A 23,806-nucleotide genomic window follows, 5' to 3' on the forward strand; every position below is an offset into this window, starting at 1 on the left:
ATTTCCAAACAAGGTCACATTCTGGGATACTGGGATGTCAGGACTTCAATATACCTTTTGAGGAAATGTAAGCCAACCCAATAACACAGGAAAGAAACACTTTGAGGGAAATGGTACAGTTTTAAACCCCTGTATCAGAAAAGAACTCATGTCAAGAGCCTAAGCTTCCACCTTAAGAAACTAGAAAAAAGAAAACGAATCCCAAAGCAAGCAAAAGGAAGGAAATAGAGACCGGAGTGAAAATAAAATAGGGAACAGAAAAACAATCAGGAATCAATAAAATCAAAAGTTACTTCCTCACAACTTCAACTTAACTCAAACCTCTGACTAGACTGACCAAGAAACTGAGAAGACTCAAATACTAGACTCAAGCAGGAAAGTGGGAGAACTCCCTTGTGGCCCAGTGGGTAAGAATCCACTGCCGACGACGGGGACGCAAGCTCCCTCCCCGGTCCTAAAGACCCCACTAGCCTCGGAGCAACAAATCCCGCGTGCCACGACCTCTGAGCCCGAGGTCTGAGCCCGTGCTCCGCACCGAAAAGTCCGCACGCCGAAACCAGGTCAGCGCCGCTGCCACATCCAGAGAAAGGCCACGGCACCAACGGAGACCCAGCACAGCCAAAACAAGGAAATAAATAAAATTATTTCTTTATAAAAAAGAAATTAAAGACTTAACAAATGGAAACATTACCCAAATTCATGGACTAGAAGACTTCAGATGGACACACCCCAAACTGATCTACAGTCAACACAATCCTGATCACAGTCCCAGAAGGCTCTTCGGCAGGCATCAACCTGCTCCTAAAATTCATAAGGAAGCAGAGTCTGGATAAGCCTGAAAAGATCTTGAAAAAGAAGAACTAGGTCAGAGGACTCACACATCCCCACTGGTTTCACTTATTACATGAGTACAGAAGTCAAGACAAGGTGGTACTGGCAGGACAGACATACAGCTACACAAACTAGATCTGAGAATCTAGAAACAAACTCTTAAATTTGTGACCAACTGACTCAACAAGGATGCCTTCACAATTCCGTGTGGAAAGAAGAGTCACCAACAAACAGTGGCGGACCAACTGGAGAGCCACACGCAGAAGAACCAAGCTGTGCTCCTACCTCGTATCAAGTACCAAAAGCACCTCAGAGTAAAGACCTAAATGTCATAAAACCCTCAGAAGGAAACAAACTGCATGACACAGATTATGCAATTATATGGCACCAAAAGGTCAAGCAACCAAAGGAAAAAAAATTTTAACTGGACTTGTCAAAAACTTTGTGCTTCCAAGGACACCAAAAAAAAAAACAGAAAGTGAAAGACAACCATAGAATGCAAAAAAAATTTTTTTGCAAATCGTATTTCCTAGTAAGAGGCTTGGGTCAGAGTACAGAAAATCTCTTACAGCTCAGTAAGCAAAAGACAACCAAATCAAACGTGGGCGCAGGATGTGAAGGCAAGGATGCGGAAAACCTGGGTTCACCCACCGCCGGTGGGAATGTGAGGACTGCAGTCACACAGGTACACACTGAGCGACCATCCGACCCAGCAACGTCAGCAGCAGGTACACCCAAGAGAACTGCATGAAGAGGCCCACCGCAGACAGCTGTACTCAGACATGCACAGCAGCCAAAACAAGGAGCCAAACCCAAAGTCCACCTCCTGAGGAAGAGAAACAACACGCGCTACATCCACACAGCACACGCTTCCGTGGCCCTCGAGACGGCGCCCAGCACTGACGCAGCCTGCGCGTGGGCGCCCCTGTGCTAAACGAGGGAAGACGGTCACAGAGGCATCTATGTGCGCCTCCGTCTGTAACTCCCCGGGCGGCTCAGCTGGTGAAGAACCCGCCGGCGGTGCAGCAGACCCAGGTCAACTCCTGCGTCGGCAAGATCCCCTCGAGAAGGGGCAGGCTACCCACTCCAGTATTCATGGGCCTCCCTGACAGCTCAGACAGTAAAGGATCCACCTGCAATGAGGGGGACCCGGGCTTGATCCCTGGGTTGGGAAGACCCCCTAGAGGAAGGCATGGCAACCCACTCCAGCATTCTTGCCTGGAGAATCCCCAGGGACGGAGTAGCCTGGCAGGCTACAGTCCATGGGGTCGCAAAGAGTCGGACACAACTGAGAGACCAAACACAAGCGCGTATGATTCCATTTATATAAACACCCAGAACAGGCAAATCCACAAGGACAGAAAGCAGAGCAGTGGTTGCCAGGGGCTGTGGGGAGGGAACAGGGAGTGACAGGTAATGGGTACGGGGTTTCTTTCCAGGGTGACAGAAATGTTCTGGAATTAGCACTGGTAGCTGCAAAAAGCAGGAAAAAAATACTAAACAGTGCACTTTACAAATGTGAAGTTTATGGTATACGGATAATACCATAAGTTCAAAAAACTCATGTTTCTGGACTGATTTTGGCATTTGGCACAACCTATCAGCACGGAGACATTTTCAAAGATGAGGAACAGAAAACTGATCTTTGATCAAGTTCAGCATCAGCAGATGAACATTTCCAATAGATCCTGATGACAGGGAACCAACTCCAAACCCAAGCAAGTGAAACACCCGTCCAAAACGGTCACTCTTCTGGGTGGCAGATCTGTGTCACCAGGAAGGCAGAAAAAAGCAGTCAATCATCAATACTGCATTCTGACTTTTATCTTTGATTTTGCTTTGTGGTGCCCAAAGTCTAAAATATTTACTATCCAACCTTTCCAACCTCCGAAACGAACCATGCCTGGAGCTGACCTCAGCCTTGTCTGTGCCTGTTTCAATGACTGGCACCACCCTCCAGTCTGGAGCTCAAGCGGAAGCCAGCATCCAGCTCAGGCCTGGGGCTCAGGAACCAACCTCAGCCGCCTCAGCGCCCATGGAATCGGCTCTCACAGGGAAGGGCCTCCCTGTCTCCCCAAGACTGCCGCCCCCACCACCACGGCCGCTCCACACACACAGCAGCCGGGAGACCCTCCCAGCACGCACACCTGACCGTGCCACCCCCTCCTGAAGCTCACCACCACCCTTGGGACAAGGACAAGAATCCCTCTGGGCTTCTGATCATGGACCAGCCACCTCGACTGCCCGTGCGCCATGCTGGGCTGTGCCCAGGATGAGGAAGACACTTCCACAGGGCATTTACACAAGCATCTAACACCATACACACTCGTAACTGCCCAGCTGTTCCCAATTCATCCCGCTATTCCCACACAACGTCTTCCTAGATTCTCAAAACCAGAGGGCAGAGCACCCCGTGCCCTTGTAGGGGCTGGCGCCGGGGTCAGCAGGACTCCCTGGACTCCCTGCCCACCCACAGCAGCTCTGTGGGCTCCACCGCGGCACAGACTCGGTTTCATCCTGGTGACACAGCTTCTCTCTGTGTTCTAGGACCAGGGTGAAGGGTGATTCTTCCTACTGGCACCTCCAAAGTACCCCCCTGCAATTTCTTCTTGACCTTGGGACGCCCTGCACAGCACCTTCCCACAGGGGCAGAAGAGGCTCCAACACCCCCAGCCATACTGGGGAGCCCCCGAACACCCAGAGTGCGTGAAAGCCCCTGCCAGGTACAGGCAGCACTCCAGCCGCACCACACCATGCACCCCGGAGCACACGCCCGGGACGACGCCCACTCTGGGCGTCCATCACACCCACGGCCGCTCCACAACCAGGCTGCCCGTCTTGCTGCACCACTCTGGCCCCCGCCCTGGCTTCCTGGCCCCGCAGCTGGCCCCGGGCACCTGGGCCCCACAGCCTCCTCCGCAGCAGCCCGGCCTCGCTCCTGGACTCCATGGAACACTGTCGCCAGCCCGACCTGCCCCTCTCAAAGTCCACCAGGCACCTGGCCCTCCCGTCTCAAGGAACAACTGTGCTCCCATGGGCGCTCGCTTCCTCCAGGCCCCCCTTCTTGCTCTTCTTTCAGACGCACACAGTCGGGCCTATTCTTAGCACTTCAGCTGTTCCCACCCTCGCCGGAGCCCCACCGCTCACCAGCCGCCTCCAGCGTCTCCAGGCTGCGCCGCGCCCCCCACCCCCGCCCACCCCAGGTCCCCTGTCCCCCAGGCACGAGGCCTCCCCCGGCCTCCCCGTGTCTCTGTGCTCCAAGGCCCCTCCAGAGAACATCCAGCTACCGAAGGCCTTCAGGCCAGTGAACAATGAGCCCCGTCCGGAGTCACATCGGCCACTACAGGGAAGGCCTGCTGCCCAAAAGTGCTAAGCTCCTCACGTGCCGTCCACACGGGCACGAACAGATGGCAGCGCTGCCTGCTAAGTGTTCACCGCCTGATGTGGCTGAGAGCGCGGGGCGAGGGCGCGGGGCGTGAGCGCGGGGCGTGAGCACACCAGCAGCGCTCCCGCCTGATGTGGCTGAGAGAGCGGGGCGAGAGCGCGGGGCGAGGGCGCGGGGCGAGAGCACACCAGCAGCGCTCCCGCCTGATGTGGCCGAGAGCGCGGGGCGAGGGCGCGGGGCGAGGGCACACCAGCAGTGCTCCCGCCTGATGTGGCCCAGAGCGTGGGGCGAGGGCGCGGGGCGAGAGCACACCAGCAGCGCTCCCTCCTGATGTGGCTGAGAGCGCGGGGCGAGGGCGCGGGGCGAGAGCACACCAGCAGCGCTCCCGCCTGATGTGGCCGAGAGCGCGGGGCGAGGGCGCGGGGCGAGGGCACACCAGCAGCGCTCCCGCCTGATGTGGCCCAGAGCGTGGGGCGAGGGCGCGGGGCGAGAGCACACCAGCAGCGCTCCCGCCTGATGTGGCTGAGAGCGCGGGGCGAGGGCACGGGGCGAGAGCACACCAGCAGCGCTCCCGCCTGATGTGGCCGAGAGCGTGAAGCAAGAGCACACTAGCAGCGCTCCGGGGAGGACGCACACAAACCCACGGGGGCAGTTAGTGTGCCGACTCCCCCAACACGTTCGCAAACACATCACACACGTTCCTGAATGTCAGGGTCTAGAAGTTCTGACCTCGATCTTAAAATCCATGCCAAAACGTTCTACCTCCACTGGAGCACCCAAGAATCTGCACTCATTGATTAACTGCTCATAAGTTAACACAAATCAGGACAAGGCTTACAGCATCAAAGCTACCAACAGAGCTTCTGTCCCCTGTGAAATCCATGGCGTGTTCACACACCAGACGGGCAGCATTCCACGGCTTCAGAGTCCATCCTAAGACAGGAGGCGGGTAGGTGGACCTGGTCCACAACGCCCAGCCTGCCTCCATCCGTCCTCCCTTCGGCTGACCAGTCCCTGAAGCCTCAGGGCGGACGGAAGGGCCCCTGCCTTCCCCTGGGCAGTGGGAAAGGTCAGGCATGTTCTCCCCTCACCCCGCCGTCCTGCTGAGTCCCTGGCTCCAGATCACAGGGACCTCATGAGACCCTCGGGTGCCTGGCCTCCACCACACTTCAGGGACAGGGAGTCTCCCCACTGGGGACTGGACGCAGTCTTGGTTTGGCCCTGAAGGCTCTCAGACCCCTGGCTCTCTGTCCAGGAAACATGGATTCTTTCAGGTCCTGTCCAAACGACACATCCCAGCAAAGTCCTTGCTCACCGCGGCGTCCAGCACCCCCGGACAGAGGATGCACATGACCCATGCCCCCTGGAACACCCACCGTGTCACTCCGCCCTCTGATGCCAGCACCCACGGGGAGCGCCACAGCAAGCCAGGGCTCTGAACCAGGAGGGGAGGCCGCCCTAAACCTCGGTTCAACATGATGGGTGATGACGGACAAACCTTAAGAAACAGACGCACACCTGGAGGAGAGGTCTGACCTGAGACCAGGGGAGGCGGTCCACACAGGACAGGAAAGCGGAGTGGCCACAGGGGTGGACCACACCCTCAAACAGGGGGTTCTGCCCAGGCCGCCACAAGGGCCCTGGGTACTGCTGTCCCACCTCCCCACAAAGAGCCAAGGCCGAGCACTCGCAGGCGGCACCATGACTCTGCAGTCACAGCCGCATCCACCGCCAACTGGGCTCCGTAAGCGGAGACTGAGGCCAGCTTCTCACGGTGGGTGCTCCGCAGAAGCTTCTCCGCTCCAGAAAGGGGTGAAACAAGGAGACGAGAGCCACCCATTTCCTTCGCACAGACGTTACAGGGCAAAAGTACATGACCTGAGACAACAGAACCAGAAACGCGACAGACACGGATAAAGGAGAAAGGTCCGAAGGCACCAAGTACGGGGAGCGCGCTGCACGACACTCAGACGGCGCACGGCTGCCAGGCCGAGACACAGGGCCAGGCTCGAGGAGACAGACACGGAGCAGGGGGTCGGGGCGCTGCCGCGCTTGTAGGCCCTCACCCCGCGTGCGGCGGCACAGGCACACACGCAGCACGGGCTGTGCCCCCTCCGTCCCATGCGGCCATGGCTGCGTGTGGGTAGGAAACTTGGATTTAACTGCTTCTCCGACCTTCAAAGAGGTCTCACCGTTTATTGACCTTTGACCAAACTCCACAGCATCTGGCAAGCAGCACCGACAAGACTCCTCTGTGAAGTGGAGAAGGCGGGACGGTGGCCCCACCTGACGGAGGGGAAAACCCCACGGAGCGACTCAGGAGAGGCTGAATTGCTAACGCACGCTAGAAAAGCAATGCTAGACATTGCCAAAATGTGTGCCCTGCTCCATCCCAACTAAAACCTTTTGAAAAGGTCAAAGTGCATTCACGTGACCAAGTAGACCCTTGCAGGCCCAACGGCAGGAACCACCCAATCACACAAGACTCACTTCCAGAAAACAGCAACTCCACCACTGCTGGCACCTGCAACGGGCCAAGCTGCCCCACCGCCCACTGGGCCCACCAAGAAGACACCCACTGCAAAAGCTCCCACGTCCCACAGCCCCCCAGCCCTGCCACCCCCTCCTGTGGGCACTCTAAGGCCAGGGTACTTCTCCCACACCTGTCTCTTCGCCAGAACACCCCTCAACCCAAGCACTGGGTCCTGCACGCTGCGGGAAAGCAAGCGGCACGTGTGGAAGGGAAGACCACAGGAGGAGGTGTGATCATCCACACACCGGCTCTGAGCCAAGTGCCCGGCCCGTGCAGTCACCACAAACCCCCGAGGAGGGGGACTGTCCCACATGGTGGGGAGTGGACAACAGGGACTGCGCCATGCACCAGCGGTCAGCGTGCTGCTGGGGTGGCCGCCGGCTGCATGGCAAACAGCCCACCATCCCCACAAGACACGGGGCCTCACTTCTGGGACGAACGCTCACAACACCATGCAGGTTGGGCCGTGAGCTGCCCATCCACCTTCCCTGCCTCTGCACCCCATTACATGGGGGGATACACCTTCAACCCTGAAGAGGTGAGCATGGCAGAAGGCAGGAAGGACTTACTACAGGACAGTCTTCGAGAGCCTCACAGCTGTGCTCTTCCTCATTTCTGCAAAAGCGGCCTGGAGTTCAAGGAGCACAGGGTGGTCTCTCCAGTAATCGACGCTGCCCACATGCACTGCCACACAGGGGACAAGGGATCCTGACCCCTACACCGCACGCGTGACACACGCAAAAACAATTCCACAAAATGCAAACTGAGCCCAAAAGCAGCAGAAGCGGTAACAAAGGCTAGAGTGAAACTTGAAAAACAGAGACCAGTGAAACAGACTGGACTCCCTGGCAGCCACTGGTCAGGGCCCCAAGCTGCCCGTGTCCGCGACACAGCTTCGGTCCCTGGCCAGAGAGCTAGGATCCCACGCTGCACAGCAACCGCCCATCTCCCCCCAAACAAAACAAGAGAAGAAAATCAGAGACTGTCATCAAAACCAAAAGCTGATTCTTTGAAGAGATAACAAAATTGACATAAATAACCTCAAATATGCAGATGATACCACCCTTATGGCAGAAAGTGAAGAGGAACTAAAAAGCCTCTTGATGAAAGTGAAAGAGGAGAGTGAAAAAGTTGGCTTGAAGCTCAACATTCAGAAAACAAAGATCATGGCATCTGGTCCCATCACTTCACGGGAAATAGATGGGGAAACAGTGGCTGACTTTATTTTTTGGGGCTCCAAAATCACTGCGGATGTTGATTGCAGCCATGAAATTAAAAGACGCTTACTCCTTGGAAGGAAAGTTATGACCAACCTAGATAGCATATTAAAAAGCAGAGACATTACTTTGCCAACCAAGTCTAGTCAAGGCTGTGGTTTTTCTACTGGTCATGTATGGATGCGAGAGTTGGACTATGAAGAAAGCTGAGCGCCGAAGAATTGATGCTTTTGAACTGTGGTGTTGGAGAAGACTCTTGAGAGCTCCTTGAACTGCAAGGAGATCTAACCAGTCCATTCTAAAGGAGATCAGTCCTGAGTGTTCATTGGAAGGACTGATGCTAAAGCTGAAATTCCAACACTTTGGCTACCTCATGCGACGAGTTGACTCACTGGAAAAGACTCTGATGCTGGGAGGGATTGGGGGCAGGAGGAGATGGGGACGACAGAGAATGAGATGGCTGGATGGCATCACCGACTCGATGGACATGAGTCTGAGTGAACTCCTAGAGTTGGTGATGGACAGGGAGGCCTGGCGTGCTGTTATTCATGGGGTCGCGGAGAGTCAGACACGACTGAGCGACTGAACTGAACTTAGCTAACCTGACTGAGGAAAAAAAAAAAAAAGACTGAAAAAAGATAAAGACCTAAACAGATGGAAAGACACCCTGTGTTCATGGACTATCAGACTAAGTATTATTACGATGGCAATACTCCCTGCTACTGCTGCTGCTAAGTCGCTTCAGTCGTGTCCGACTCTGTGCGACCCCACAGACGGAAGCCCACCAGGCTCCCCCGTCCCTGGGATTCTCCAGGCAAGAACAGTGGAGTGGGTTGCCATTTCCCTAACATGAAGCATAAAATCAAGGCAATCGCTACAAAAATCACAGAAGGCTGTCTGCATCTGTGGACAGTTCAGTTCAGTCGCTCAGTCGTGTCCAACTCTTGGCGGCCCCATGAATCACAGCATGCCAGGCCTCCCTGTCCATCACCAACTCCTAGAGTTCACTCACACTCACGTCCATCGAGTCGGTGATGCCATCCAGCCATCTCATTCTCTGTCGTCCCCTTCTCCTCCTGCCCCCAATCCTTCCCAGCATCAGAGTCTTTTCCAGTGAGTCAACTCATCGCATGAGGTAGCCAAAGTGTTGGAGTTTCAGCTTCAGCATCAGCCCTTCCAATGAACACCCAGGATTGATCTCCCTTAGAATGGACTGGTTGGATCTCCTTGCAGTCCAAGGGACTCTCAAGAGTCTTCTCCAGCACCACAGTTCAAAAGCATCAATTCTTCGGTGATCAGCCTTCTTCACAGTCCAACTCTCACATCCATACATGACCACTGGAAAAACCACAGCCTTGACTAGACGGACCTTGGTTGGCAAAGTAATGACATCCATACATGACCACTGGAAAAACCACAGCCTTGACTAGACGGACCTTGGTTGGCAAAGTAATGTCTCTGCTTTTTAATATACTATCTAGGTTGGTCATAACTTTCCTTCCAAGGAGTAAGCGTCTTTTAATTTCATGATTGCAATCAACATCCACAGTGATAGCTAACCCTAAAACTCACATGGAATTGCAAGGGACCCAGAGGAGCAAGAACAAAGCTGGCGGATCCACACTTCCAAGGTACGGTATTCAAGACGGTGTGGTGAGTGAAAGCCGCTCAGTCATGTCTGACTCTTTACGACACTATGGACTATACAGTCCGTGGAATTCTCCAGGCCAGAATACTGGAGTAGGTAGCCGTTCCCTTCTCCAGGGCATCTTCCCAACCCAGGGATTGAACCCAGGTCTCCCGCATTGCAGGCGGATTCTACACCAGCTGAGCCACCAGGGAAGCCCTGAGATACAAACCAATGGACAACAACTCAGAGTCCAGAAATGAGTCCCAATGTCTGTGGTCCATCAATTTACAGCAAAGGTGTCCAGACAATCCTGGGGGGAAAAATTCAACCAATGGTTCTAGGACAACTGCATCTCCACTAGCAAAGAATAAGGTTGGACACGCTACCTCACACCACACACAAAATGTAAGTCAAAATGGATCCCAGACCAAAATATAAAAGTTAAAACTATAATATAAAACTCAGAGGAAAACACAGTGCTAACTTCTTAACAATGGATTTGGCAATGGACTCTCAGAGATGACAACAAAAGAAGAAAACAGACAAACTGACCTTCATCAAAATCAGAAACGTCTGCGCTTCAAAGAACCCAGTCAAGGGACTGCCCTAGTGATCCAGCACCAGGAGTCCGCCTGCCAGTGCAGAACGCATGGGTTTGGTCCCTGGTCCTGGAAGATTCCATATGCCAAGGGGAACTAAACCCAGGAGTCACAGTACTGAGCCCACATGCTCACAGCCTGTGCTCCGCAGCAAGAGAAGCCACTGCGATGACAAGTCCACACGTCACACCAGAGAGAAGCCCCAGCTCACTGCCCTAGGGAAAGCCCGTGAGCTGCAGCAAAGACCCAGCGTGTCCAAAAAGAACACTAACAAGAAACTGAAAAGGTACCTACAAAATGGAGGAGAATGCTTCCTAACCATATATCAATAAGGGATTGGTATCTATAGCCTCCAATATATAGAAAACGTTTACAACTCACCACAGAAACAATCTAATTGAACTCTGCAGACACTTCGGTAAGGAAGATAACACAAACAGGGAAACCCAGATCAGCAGCAGTGTGAGACACCCCACCAAATCCAGCAGAGCGGCCGTGACCAGAGACGGCTCATAACAAGCGTCTACAAGCACGTGGAGAAGCAGCGAGTCTCACGCTGACAGGAATGGAAACGCTGCAGCTGCCACGTGACACAGGCGTCCTAACCAGTGACCCGCGCCCAGCAATTCTACTCCTCGACAGACACCCAACAAACACCTGTTCATTGACTGTTCACAGCAGTGCTAGTCATCACAGCCAAAAAAACGGGAGCAACTGATAAATGCACAGACAAAACACAGTACACTCCTACGATGGAAAATTATTTACTATATAAAGGAATAAAACATGCCCCCAGCAGGAAAAAAGTTTACATAGGTGCATTCCAAAAGTGCCTAAACAACATAACTAAAAAGCATAGAGGGACTCGGCCCACCCTGGTGGTACAGTGGCTGAGAAACTGCCTGCCAAAGGAGGGGACACGGGTTCAAATCCCTGGTCCAGGAAGGGTCCACGTGCTGAGGGGAAACGAAGCCCATGCACCACACCACTGACGCCGGCACACCCTAGAGCCCGTACTTCTCAACAGAGGCTAGGCAACGAGACGCCCTCACGCCGCAGCCAGAGAGAGCGCCCAGCACAGCAACAAAGGCCCAGCGCAGCCAAAAATGAAACACACATTTTTTAAAAAAAGCATACTACTGCTTAACATCAGCAGTCATCAGGGAAATGCAAATCAAACAACTGGACACGCTACAAACCTACCAGACCAGCTAAAAGGACAAACAACATCAAGTGTCCACAAGGACTGAGCCGCTGGCACTTCCTCACACCTGTCCTTGGGTATGACCCCCTGGATACGCACGCACGTCCATGACTCAACGCCCCCACTCCCAGCCACACCCCAGAGAAACGTGCACCAGTGCTCACCAAAAGATGTCCACTGCGCCTCGGCTAAAGACCCCAGACTGCAGACAGCTCAAAGAAGGAGGCCCGTGACTAAAGACACGGGTATCGCACACAGTGATGGGGAAGCAAGCGACCCCAGGACTCCACAAGCAGACGAAGCTTAGACGGCAGACACGAGCACGCCCTGCACGACACCGGCACGTCCAGCTCAGAATCAGGAAAAGCAACACAGTGTCAGAAGTCAGCGCAGCAGTGGCCTCTGGGCAAGCACAGGGCAGCCTGCCAGGGGCCAAGGGGGCTCCTACGGTTCCGGTAACATCCCTGCTTGATCACGGGTCTAGGGGCATACATGACATTAGACACACAGAGTGTGCGTGTCTCTGTATGTGTGCCACACGGTAGCACCATCTCCAAAACAAGTCTTCACGCTTCGGTTAAATGTCTTATTGCCACTGAATCTGATAAAGATACAGTGACAGACAGTACAGAACCATAATGACAGATGTGAGCAGGCCATTTCTACGAGAGCCCAAGGTGGGGGAGTTCCTGACCATTCACTGGCCCACATGACAACTGGCATTCTGTTTCACCCTACTGTTCAAGGAGTTCACAAAACACAAGCCAACAGCAAGGATGAGGAAGCAACCAAGACTCTCTAAGTCTGAATGCCAGTCTTGGAATCTGATGGGAAGAGAGGACCTGCACTCCAAGGAGAGAAATCACTCAACAGCTGGCTTACAAACAACTGTCAAACTACACAGGACAGAGAACTCTGGTCTTTCTCAGGCAAGCACTTACCAAGAGGCTACTGGGTGTCAGTCCAGACAGAGCCAAGAACCTACACCTCCGTGCCCATGTGAGTGTACTTCACGGCCACTGAACAGTTCTCCTCTAAGTGTTCCGGCTAATAAATGCAGCCTGCCATTCTGCAACCTAATGAGCTAACGATTCTCAGCAAGGAGCATCCATGACCACTAACACCACCAAGCAAGAGTTACTATGTTTGAAAAAACCTTAATACCAGTAACAACATATTTTTGCTTAACTTTTAAAAAAGACAAACCTGCAGGACTTCCCGGATGGTCCAGTGGCTAAGACCCTGCACTCTTATGCAGGGGGCCCAGGTTCGATCCCTGCTCAGGGAATTAGATCCCACCTGCCACACCATGGCCAGAAAAAAAAAAGGAAATAGAAACACAAATAATTTAGCAGAGGCATTACTTTGCCAACCAAGGTCCATCTAGTCAAGGCTATGGTTTTTCCAGTGGTCATGTATGGATGTGAGAGTTAGACTGTGAAGAAAGCTGAGTGCCAAAGAATTGATGCTTTTGAACTGTGGTGTTGGAGAAGACTCTTGAGAGTCCCTTGGACTGCAAGGAGATCCAACCAGTCCATTCTAAAGGAGATCAGTCCTGGGTGTTCATTGGAAGGACTGATGCTAAAGCTGAAACTCTAATACTTTGGCCACCTCATGCAAAGAGTTGACTCACTGGAAAAGACTCTGATGTTGGGAGGGATTGGGGGCGGGAGGAGAAGGGGACGACAGAGAATGAGATGGCTGGATGGCATCACTGACTCGATGGACATGAGTTTGAGTGAACTCCGGGAGTTGGCGATGGACAGGGAGGCCTGGCGTGCTATGATTCATGGGGTCGCAAAGAGTCAGACACGACTGAGCGACTGAACTGAACTGAACCTAACATATCCAAAGTATGTGCTTCAACACAGAGACGACAAGATTGAAACACACGTGTGAGGCTTCCCTCTCCCTGGCACCGAGCCTCAGGGACCCAGCACGTACTCCGCCTGCAGTGGGCTCCCGAAACAGCCACACGTCTCTCCTTGAGGAACGGCACGTGGCAAGCGGCTCCCCTACAGGAAGGCTGCAGCTCCAGACCTCAGGCATCAGTGGCGTGGAGCACAGAGCACACAGGGGGCGTGGTAAACAGCATCACGAGGATGCAGTCAGCAAAATTAATGTTATGGGCAACTTTGGGACAAATAAACCAATCTCTTCAAAACTTAACTGCAAGAGAAAAACAGCGACGTGGAAATCAATGTACTGAGAATTAACAGATGCCTATCAAGGGCAAGGAAGAGACCGTACTTTGTTCCTAACCTGAACAGTGCCTGAATATCTGCTGACTGAGACAAACACGTACACTAACTGAAACGCTCGCACAGGAGACGTGCCCAGGAGCCACTGAAGGTGCTGGGGGGCGGGCTGGGGGGTCCTGAGGGGCAACAGCTGACTCGGGGGCAGGAGCACGGGGCGTGTCTGACCACCATGCCCACATCTGGGTAGCTCGGAGAAAGGTCCACAACAGAAGTTCTAACGCATCTACGTGTGCATGGTCTGCAGACACAATAATTACAATGCTGGTAGCCTGCCAAAAGAACCAAGGACCCGGGGGGCGAGAGAGGGGGATGTCTCCCTCCACACTTCTGAGTCTGAGCCAGGAAACCGACTCATCCACTCTAAACAAACCCAAACACACGTGCCTGGGCTCCACCACCACAGGGCCAAGTGTGCTCCCTGGCCCCCTGCTCCCCTCCAGCTTTCACCCAGCCACTCTTCACACAGCAGCCAGGGTCGTCTTTTTAAAATGTGAATTCCTAAAACAATGCCCCACTGACGTCTGCAGCACTCAGGAAACCACCAGCATGTCGCCACAGTGACAAGGCCCTCAGTGGCCCAGCCCCTGCCTGTCCGGCTTCAGCTCCTGCCTCTCGCCCCTTCTGACCAGTAATATCACCAGCTCAGCGCCGGGGAAGATGGGATGTCTAACAAACCCCACCTGGCTACCGAAAAGGGTAAAAGACACAAGCACGTGAGATGACCTGGGAGAAAAGTGCACACAACACACACTCGCTGATCACCACCCTCCAGGCACAGCCCTGCACACCCAGATCAGAAATCAACAGACGACTTGGCATTCTCGTGTTTCTAGGTTTCAACTCTTCTTGGACCTGCTACTGCTGCTGAGTCGCCCAGTCATGTCAGACTTTTTGCGACCCCAGGCACTGCAGCATGCCAGGCCTCCCTGTCCCTCACCATCTCCTGAAGTTTGCCCAAGTTCATGTCCACTGCATCAGTGGTGTCATCCAGCCATCTCATCCTCTGACACCCTCTTTTCCTTCTGCCCTCAATCTTTCCCAGCATCGGGGACTTTTCCAATGGGATGGCTGTTCACATCAGATGACCAAAATACTGGAGCTTCAGCTTCAGCATCAGTCCTTCCAACAAGTATTCAGGGTTGATTTCCCTTAAGATTGACTGGTTTGATCTCCTTGCTGTCCAAGGAACTTTCAGGGGTCTTCTCCAGCACCACAGTTCAAAGGCATCAATTCTCTGGCATTCTCCCTTCTTTACAGTCCAGCTCTCACAACTGTACGTGACCACTGGGAAAGGCCACAGCCTTAACTATACCGACCTTTGTCGGCAGAGTAATGTCTCTTCTTTTCAACTCACTGTCTCGGTTTGTCATAGCTTTCCTGCCAAGAAGCAGTCATCTTCTGATTTCATGGCTGCAGTCACCGTCCGCGATGACTCTGAGCGCAAGAGGAGGAAATGCGTCACTGCTTCCACCTTCTCCCCTTCTATTTGCCGTGAAGCAATGGGGCCGGATGCCATGGTCTTAGTGTTTTCACTGCTTGGCTTTAAGCTGGCTCTTTCACTCTCCTCCTTCACCCTCATCAAGAGGTTCTTTAGTTCTTCGCTTTCTGCCATTACAGTGGCATTTTTCTAACTTTGCTAAAATGACTAATTTTTTTTCCTTCTGAAATGTACAACCGAACTTTGCCCTTCCATTTCATGTCTTACCTCCCTAGGACCTTAGGCAAACTCATCTTCCTCAAGGAGCTTTTCCCAACACAAGTCTGCCTATAGCAATCAGCACAGCAGCCAGGCCTTTTCTTGTTTACTCTCAACTGATTCCATCTCATTTCCTGCTTGGTATTTGCTCTATTACACTCTTAAATTTTATGCAATCAGACACCAACCGCATAACCTTACATATCCTCTTACACAGTACCTAGACTAGCACCTCATAAACACAAGGGGCTCAACACTGCCTACAGACCCCTTTAAACACACCCTGATCAGAACTTACAAACCTATTAAAAGTGGGATGCAGAAAGCAATCCAAAATGTGTTCCAAAGTAAAACATCAACTGACAGTCATGTTAGTGGCAAAGTGACTTATATAGGAAATGCCACCTTCGAAGAGTTAAAAGAACCACTTCAATTTTTGTTCTTTAAAATCCAAAACCGCTGAAGAGTTTTTTGTTCTGTTTTAATAATCAAAAATACCAGAAGTTAAGTAAAGTGGGCAGCTCTGGAACTGATGCCCTCTGCAGGACACCTGCAAAGCCTAAACAACTGGGCTCCACTCACCACTCCCTGTGTGGTCTGCTGGGGAGCAAGGCCAACTGGAACCAAACCACCCACTCATCAAGATAACAGCATCCAACACACATGGAAAGTCCAATGAATGGCAGAGAACATAAAGTTCCTAAAGAGGAGAGCCCAAAATATGGTTCCCATAAGTTAAATTATTCTAAAATATGAACTTAATTAAACTGTGGTCAAATATACAAACCAGTTTTGTGATACAACGGGAAGCAAAGGCAGGAAGCGGGGCTCTGGCCCTAATGCAGCACTGACCACGTGTGGGGTCTCCAACAGCTTAGCTACCCACAGATGTCCTTCTGGGCCTCAGGGCTGGGGTACGTGTACTGCCCTTGCCAACCTCTGTGATGATCCAGAACCACAACCTATACAGGAAGATCTAAGACGGGCAGCCCTTTCCACAGGATAGCTGTGCTGTTCGTATGGGTGAAACTTCTCAAGATTTACTGTAAATATTTCCGATTGCTGGATGCAGAACAGACTCTCCACACCTTCTCTTATCAAAGATCAGCCAAAGACAAGAACAGGAAAGAAAAACACACACCCCGCCGAGGAAACACTTGGAACTGCTATACAAACGTGACTAGGAAGACGGAGGCGAAAGGAGCATGAATCCCTCCACAGAGCAGAGGAAGGGGAAGCGAGTGAGCTGGTCACTGCTGAGGAGCAGGCTGACCGGCAGAGCTGTGGGAAGGGTCTGAGAAGGGATGTGGTGCAAAACCCCAAGTGCGGTCCCCAGCCCCTCCGCACACTCGGACACACACTCTGCACAGCTGCAGTCACCAGCAGGTGCCACCCTTGGGGTGAGCGGCACGAAGAGAGGCAGCGGCGGACGCCTCCGGGAGAGCCCGGGATCGGGCAAAGGGAAGCCCCTCCCCACCTCCCTGCCCCTTAGTCTGGCTCCAACATCCGTCCAGCCAGGCAGGCAGGAGGCTCCCTCCCTAAGGGAACTAAACCAGAGGACAGCAACGTCTGGAGAAGAGTCACAGAAACATCAGGCGCCACCCGCCAGTGAGACCAAAGAGGAAGCAAGCCCCTGGCACACTCAGGTTTCGTTTCCAGCATTCTATTCATAAGGATGAATAAACAGCCAAGGAGCACCAGACACTGGGAGAAGGGTTTCCAGCACGAAAGAAAGAAACCAAAACACACAACAGCAAAGAGGAACACACGGGAAACAGGAAATGTGCAGGAACCAAAATTATTTTAGTTTTCAAAATTTTAACTGTAGTTTTAAAAACTGAAACTAAGAGATAAGCAAAGATGCTGCACACATAAAACAAGAACAGGAGGCATTTAAAGAGGAACAAAAGCAACAGTAGAGAACACGATCATATGAAAGAAGTTAAAGTTTTTAACAAATTGGAAAATTATCAAAAATACTCTCAAAAAGAACAAAAAGATCAAGATATGATGATAAGATTTTTAAAATTATAATATTAAGTACAGAAGTCCAACATTCAAAGGAACCGGAAAAAGAGAAGCTGGTAGAGAACTACCTCAAACACATAACACAAAAACTCTCTATAAGTTTAAGGGCTTCGGTCCCCAGATCCCAGGCCTACTGAGTGCTCTGCAGGGTGAATGAAAAAGCACTACAATGAAGGCACTGCACGAAAATCAGGAAAATCAAGGACGCAAGGGTCCTAAAAGTTTGATGTGGGAATATGCTTACAAACGACTCATAATCAGGCTGGTGAGTTCCCTGGCAGTCCAGCTGTTAGGACTCCACGCTCTCACCGTGGAGGATTTGGGTTCAATTCCTGGTTGGGGAACTAAAATCCCACAAGCCATACAGTGCAGCCAAAAAAAAGAATCAAACTATAGAGTTCGCAATAGCAACAACAAAAACTATAAGATACTGAAACGCCAAGCCCAGCCAGACTTACTCTTTAAGTGTGGTTGCAGAATGAAAATATTTTCAGACATGCAAGTCCTAAAGTCTTGGTCCCAGCAAACTACTGGGAAGCTACTGAAGACTGCTTACCACCACTCCAAAAAAGTGAGCCCACAGGGAGTGTCAGAAGCAAGGAAGCGGGCAGAACCCCAGGGCGGCAGCGTGCAGGCCTGGGGAGCCTGAGGGGCGCGGTGGCACCGGCCGGTGAGCTGACAAGGCTGAGGGCAAACACTGAAGTCAGGGCCACTGCACAGAACGGAAGGCGTGGGGACATCATTCTGAGATCCAAAGGGAATCAGGCAAATGAAAAACAAACCGATTATTAATTCCAGGGAAATAAAAACGTCTGTACAAGGAAAGACATCAAACTGTGTGTGGTCCACCGTACAGCTCAGTAAGGCGCAGTAACGACCTGTACAGACTGACGAAGATCCTGACGCGGATTTAGCCACAACTGTGCCTAACCTAAACAAGACAAATTACAAGAAAACTGAAACCTTAGCAGGAGCCAGCAGACAACCCCTAAAACTGGGGAATAAAGATAAAACAACACAAGTGTATCGCTTAGTAACACAAAGTGAAAGTGAAAGTCGCTCAGTCCTCGACTCTGCGAACCAGAATTCTCCAGGCCAGGGAATGGGTGGCCATTCCCTTCTCCAGGGGATCTTCCCAACCCAGGGATTGAACCCAAGCCTCCCACAGTGCAGGCAGATTCTTTACCAGCTGAGCCACCAGGGAAGCCCCATAAGGTAAATGCTACAGAGAGTCAAAGGGCTGCTGCCTCTACAGCAGCTTCTTTACCACCTTCAGGCACTACCTGACTTTCAACCATGCGCATGTACATGTCTCTCAAGAAACACAAAAGAAGACACAGTCCAAAAGTGCTTTTCAAAATCCACAAAACAGGGGGCCTCTCTTCAGTGTGAAAAAGTGATGACCTTTTTCTAGGTCGAGAAAAGGAAAAAGTAAATGTGCAGCCAGATTAATTTCAAATGTCCACCTTCCAGTTTAATCATCTGGCCACTAGAGAAGCTTGAGACAGCAACCATTTCCCTGATTCAGTGGCAACACTGGACCCCATGCCCAGCCACTGTCCAGGAGTCCCTCCCCGCCCCAACGTGCATCTCCATAATAAACGCTGAGGACCACCCACCGAAGCCCAGAGCTTTCACCAGCTCAAAGTGACCACCACAGACACAGTTTAAGGGGCTCTGCAGCCAGACCACTGCATCCATCTTCTGCACAAGTTCTGTAACCTGGGGCCTCACTGTACCTGTTCCCTACTGTGTAAACGGGGATGTAACTGTACCCACCTCAAAAATGGCTGTCAGACTTTAATGAGGGAATTGGCAGGGTTGGACACAGGTAAGGGCTTAGGAAACACAGGCTTGTCACTGCCACTGGCTCGGGCAAGCCCTCTAGTCAAGGCTGCCTGTGGAATCAGTGACGTCTGGGGCAATGTGTTATCAATTATTAATTAAAAACCTACTATGTGCCAGACACCAAACAACTGCCAACTAGATAACTGGCTGGGCCAAGCCACCCAATCGCTCCCAAATCTCGTTTCCCATGTCTTAAACAGGAAATGGCAGTACCTGCTGCACAGAGCAGAGGAAGCTGAAGGAGAGGACTTACCTAAGGGCCTGCAGTGCCTGGGACCCAGAAGATGCTCAATAAGCGGTATCGTGATCACTGCTCATCTTCTCTCCTACAAGTGACTGGCGGTTATCTAATTCACCTTTTCCGTTTTGCTGAGACTAATACACTCCTTGAGTGTTGCAGGTGCTAACAAATATTCTTCACGTTGAACTCAAGAACTTTCCTGCACGTTCTCCGTTTACTTACATCCATACCCCCCAAAAAACGCAAGAGAGAAATAAAGAAACGTTAGAAGACTGTGCATTATTATCCGGATAAAAGTACAGGTCCTACACACCAGATTCCCGTAACACGGTCTCATCACACACCTTGGCTTCCTGGTCTTTAGATGTCCCCGCGGTTGCTACTACACAGAAAACCTGGAGTCATTCCACAGAAAAACTGCTAGGTCATCACTTTCTTCCAAACTGGTCCCTCGTGTCCGCCCGGAGAGCGCCGTTCCTGCCTTTCCCCAAGGCACACCGCCTCCCGCCGGCTTCTCCCTTCTGCGGGAAGCTAGTGGCCCCTCTCACAAGAGTTTGCTTCCTCTGCTGCCACAAGCCGGGGAAAACTATTCTCGCGAGCGAGCAAAGGGGAGGCCAGAAACATTAACAAAGGGAGGGCAACTTTTTACATCCAGAGCCCGCGTGAGCGGTCTGCCTGGAGATAAACCGAAGTCGTGCGACCGCACTCCTGACAGCCGCGGAGCCGGCAGCTTTGTCCGCGGAGCGGAGCGCCGGCCCGCCCAACTTTTCCTCCAGGACCCAGCCATCCTCTCCGGAACAAAGTGAAAGGTCAGCGGGCGCGCAGCGGCGCCGGGAGCGCAAGGCTCCGCGCCGCCAGCCTGGCGGGCTCGCCCCACTTTCCCTTTTGTCCTCCGCCCTTCCCGCGGGGCGCCCGGTCGCGGCCCGAGGCCCGGGGTCGCGGCGCGCCGGGCGGCGGCCCTGCCCGCGCCCCCGCCCGCCCGCCCGCACAAAGCGCGCCCCGCGCCGCGCGGCCCGGACGCCCGGCCGCCTCGGCCCGGCCGCGGCCTGAGGCGCGGCGGCGGCGGCGGGGAGGCGGCGGCGGGGAGGCGCCAGCCCGCGCGCCCCGCGCCCGCCGCGCCCCCGCCCGCGCGCCCGCCGCGCCCGGCCCGCCGGCCCGCGCCGCCCCCGCCGCGCCCGCGCCGCCCGCGCCCGGCCCGGCCCGCTCCTCACCTCGGCATCGGCGGCGGCCATGGCCCGGGCCCGCAGCGTGGCCCCGCCCCGCCCGCGCGCCATCGCCCCGCCCGCGCCTCGCGGCCCGCGGCGGGGCGGGGCCGGCCGCCCGTGTCTGCGCCTGCGCGCGCGCCGCGCCTGCGCACTGCGGCCCGGCGGCGGCGTCCGCAGCGCGGGCCTGAGCGGCGCGGAGCCGGGCGGGCGGCGGCGGCGGCGGGGGCGGGGCCGCGCGCGCCGGGCTTCCGGGGGCGGTGCGGCCGCGGGCGCCGGCCCGTCGCGGCCCTCGCGCGCGCGCGCGCTTGGCCCCCTCTCGCCCTGCGGGGGCGCTCCGGCGGGCCGGCCGCGGTGCGGAAGGACCCCTGACCTCTCACCCCGGACACACGTCGGTTCCGTCGGCCTTCGCGGAAGGCGGACCCCGGCTTGCGTCCTAGGGCGGTGCCCGCGCGGGGGGCTGTGCGCGGGCGGGAGCGGCGCCCCAGTTGCGGCTGCGTCCGGTCAGGGAGGCGGGCCCGCCTGCGGGCCGAGGGTGCGCCGGTGGTGGGGCGCGCCTGTCCTGACGGAGAAGGCGGCCCTGAGCGGCAGGGCTGACCCCCGTTGGCGGTGCTGCCTTGGGGGAGGCGTCTCGGGTAGTGTGAATGCCCTTGCGCCGCGGTGCTCAGCCGGGGGCATTTCCGGACTGTGGGGAATATGCTCTGATTCGGGAAGATGCCCCGTATACGGCTGCGCTTTGGCTGGGGACAGTGTCCCATTGTAGGGGTATTGTCTCTTTGGAGGGCGCTGTGGTTAAGGAAAATGCCTGGCTTGTACAAGGGAAGTGGGATTCTCCAGTTTGGAGGTGGCCCCAGTTGGGCAGCCTCTCGGGTCACCCCAGCCTTCCTGCAAGCCACCCAGTTATGCACAGGGTGCGACGTTTCCTGCGCACCCAAGCAGCCTTCACTGGACAGCACCACACAAAGTGGCCTGGGCCACCCACTCTGCATGGCTCCACCTGTTTCCTCCATCCCTTGGGAGCTGAGAGAAGACTCAGACTGAAATTGCGGTTCTCTGGCCGGTCTTCACGACAGGAACGGAGCAGGTCCCAAGTCAGAAGCTAATCTGAGTCTGGGCCTCGGGGCTGTGAGGGTTCAATCTCGTGGAAATCTGGCATTGAGAGTGCCCACAGCTTCAGAGGATGCAGTGGACCACCCTAGCTACCAAGGAAGCCTTCCCCAGGTTTAGGGGGTGGGGAGCAACCTAAGTCAACTTCTGAGAGTCTGGGAACCCCAGGCTCTGTCCGGAGCGTCAGGAGAGGCGGCTCGGGAGTTGTCCTCTGGCCTGCACAGCCAAGCTCGCCTTCACTTACACCTGCCTCTCTGGCGCCGTCTCCATCCCGACCCCTGCCTGGGGCCCTAGCCTGCGCCTTCTCTGAGACTCTTTCTTCTCAGGTTATCTGTGGCTTACTTCTGGACAATCCTTAGGTCTTAAATGCCAGCTCTTCAGGGACAGGTATCCTCGCACCTGCTGAAAAATGCCACTGCACCCCAAAACTTCCTCATTTTACTCCATAGCATTCCATTGCCATATTGTCTGTCTTCCCCACTAGAATTCAAGCCCAAAAGGTCAGGGATTTTTGTGTGCCCTAGTACCTAGAACAATGTTTGGCAGGCAGGAGACAAATATTTGTTGAAAGAATTAAAGAGTCAAGATGTGGAGAAGAGCCTTTCACTAGGCAAACACCGACCGTAAATGAGTGTCAGAAGTAGGCGTTGCTCCCATTTTGCACAGTCAGCCCAGCCCATCCTTCGCTGGTATTAACCCCTGCTCACCGATGACGCCTTGCCTGTTGTCCCTGTGACCATCAGTCAGTCCTGAGAGGTGGACGTCATTCTTATCCACGGTCTTGTCAGTGAGCAAAATAAAAGGGGGTGGGGGTGCCTTCCAGGTTATACGACTGTCAACAAGCAGAGATGGGATTTGAAACAGGCAGTCTCAACTGTGAGGCTACAGCTTCTAGTAGGTGTTTCACCAGTTATCCCACTTGAAGCATGCTTTGTGCTTTTCTCCAATATTCATCTTCTCCTTGTCCCACAAATAGTGAAGTCAACTTTTAGGGTACATGGCTGCCTGCGCATTTCCAGGTAGGGTGGCCAATGGGATTTGTAAAAATGATACTACTGTCCCCCATAAAGCGGGAGGTGCAAGCCTGGTAACCTGGATGACAGAACTGCCAGCCTAAACCCAGAGGTGTCACCCCTCGACTTGAGAATGACAGCTATGGCATCTCTGGACTATTAAACGTGCAAGAAATAAACTGTCATGTTGTGGGAAGGGGGGCACTCGACTTCTCCCCTTGTAGTCTCGTGAGCTTATAAAGCTAACTGATGCACCTAGCCAAAGTGACTCCTTCACCATATGGCAGAGCTAGAATTTGAACCAGAAGTCACAACACCGCCTCCAGCATCTCCCAAAGCACACCAGGATCCTGGCCCTGCAGGACTTTCACGGGCACTCTGGAACTCTGCAAAATGCCCGTTTGGGAAACCCTGCCTTTTTATTTGTTCCTGGGTTCCTTGCGTCCTAGGCGACAGTCCTTTGCAGACCTCGGGAGCGGACCTGTGTGTTCACACATGGATGGGAGTCGAGAAGCTGAACCCCTTCGAACTAGACTTGGCTACGGTGCCAACAGGGACAGATTTTGAGGGCAAGGGCAAGGGACTTGGGGAAGCCTCACCCTGACTGGATTTCCTCTTGCGCACGAGGTCTAAACTGCATTGCCTGGAGTGACTGGTGCTAACAAAATGGAACAGGGATGGCCTTCTCGCCTTATCACAAGGCCACTTTAAGTTAACGCTGAAGCTCCAGACATGCAAGCTGCCTCCGAAGTCACATCCTAAAGCAGAACTGAGAGGCCAAACGCCAGCCCCAGCCCTTGTTAATCGCCACTGCTACTTAGCCCGAACCGACCAACAGCCCGGAAGTATAAGGGACCCAGAGAGGAAAGGAGGGGCGTGCCCTGCGTGAAAAGGCGGGTGGGCGTATCCGAGAGGGGCGTGGTGACGAGAGGGGCGTGTCCTGCGTGAAAAGGCAGGTGGGCGTATCCGGGGAGGGGTGTGGCGAGGAGGGGCGTGCCCAGCGGGAGGGGT

At 53.9% G+C, this 23,806-nt stretch overlaps 1 protein-coding gene across 10 annotated transcripts in view; it reads right to left on the minus strand.

Moving 5' to 3' along the window:
* The window catches only part of EHMT1 (euchromatic histone lysine methyltransferase 1), a 119,898-nt gene extending 99,128 nt beyond the window's left edge, over positions 1-20,770 (minus strand). For 7 of the 10 annotated variants that reach the window (XM_055400834.2, XM_088840962.1, XM_088840961.1 and 4 more), the window contains exon 1: positions 20,685-20,770. In XM_055400834.2, the coding sequence (XP_055256809.1) occupies positions 20,685-20,747 (63 nt within the window). In that variant the 5' untranslated portion in view covers positions 20,748-20,770. Of the gene's footprint in view, positions 1-19,485; positions 19,691-19,817; positions 20,350-20,684 lie in introns of those variants that run through there. The other 3 variants (XM_055400839.2, XM_055400837.2, XM_055400836.2) reach the window with 2 other exon arrangements.
* Between the last annotated feature and the right edge of the window lie 3,036 nt (positions 20,771-23,806).

Source organism: Moschus berezovskii, chromosome 11 (genome assembly GCF_049115385.1).
Source record: "Moschus berezovskii isolate FMDL1 chromosome 11, NW_MosBer_1.0, whole genome shotgun sequence".
Taxonomy (NCBI): domain Eukaryota; kingdom Metazoa; phylum Chordata; class Mammalia; order Artiodactyla; family Moschidae; genus Moschus; species Moschus berezovskii.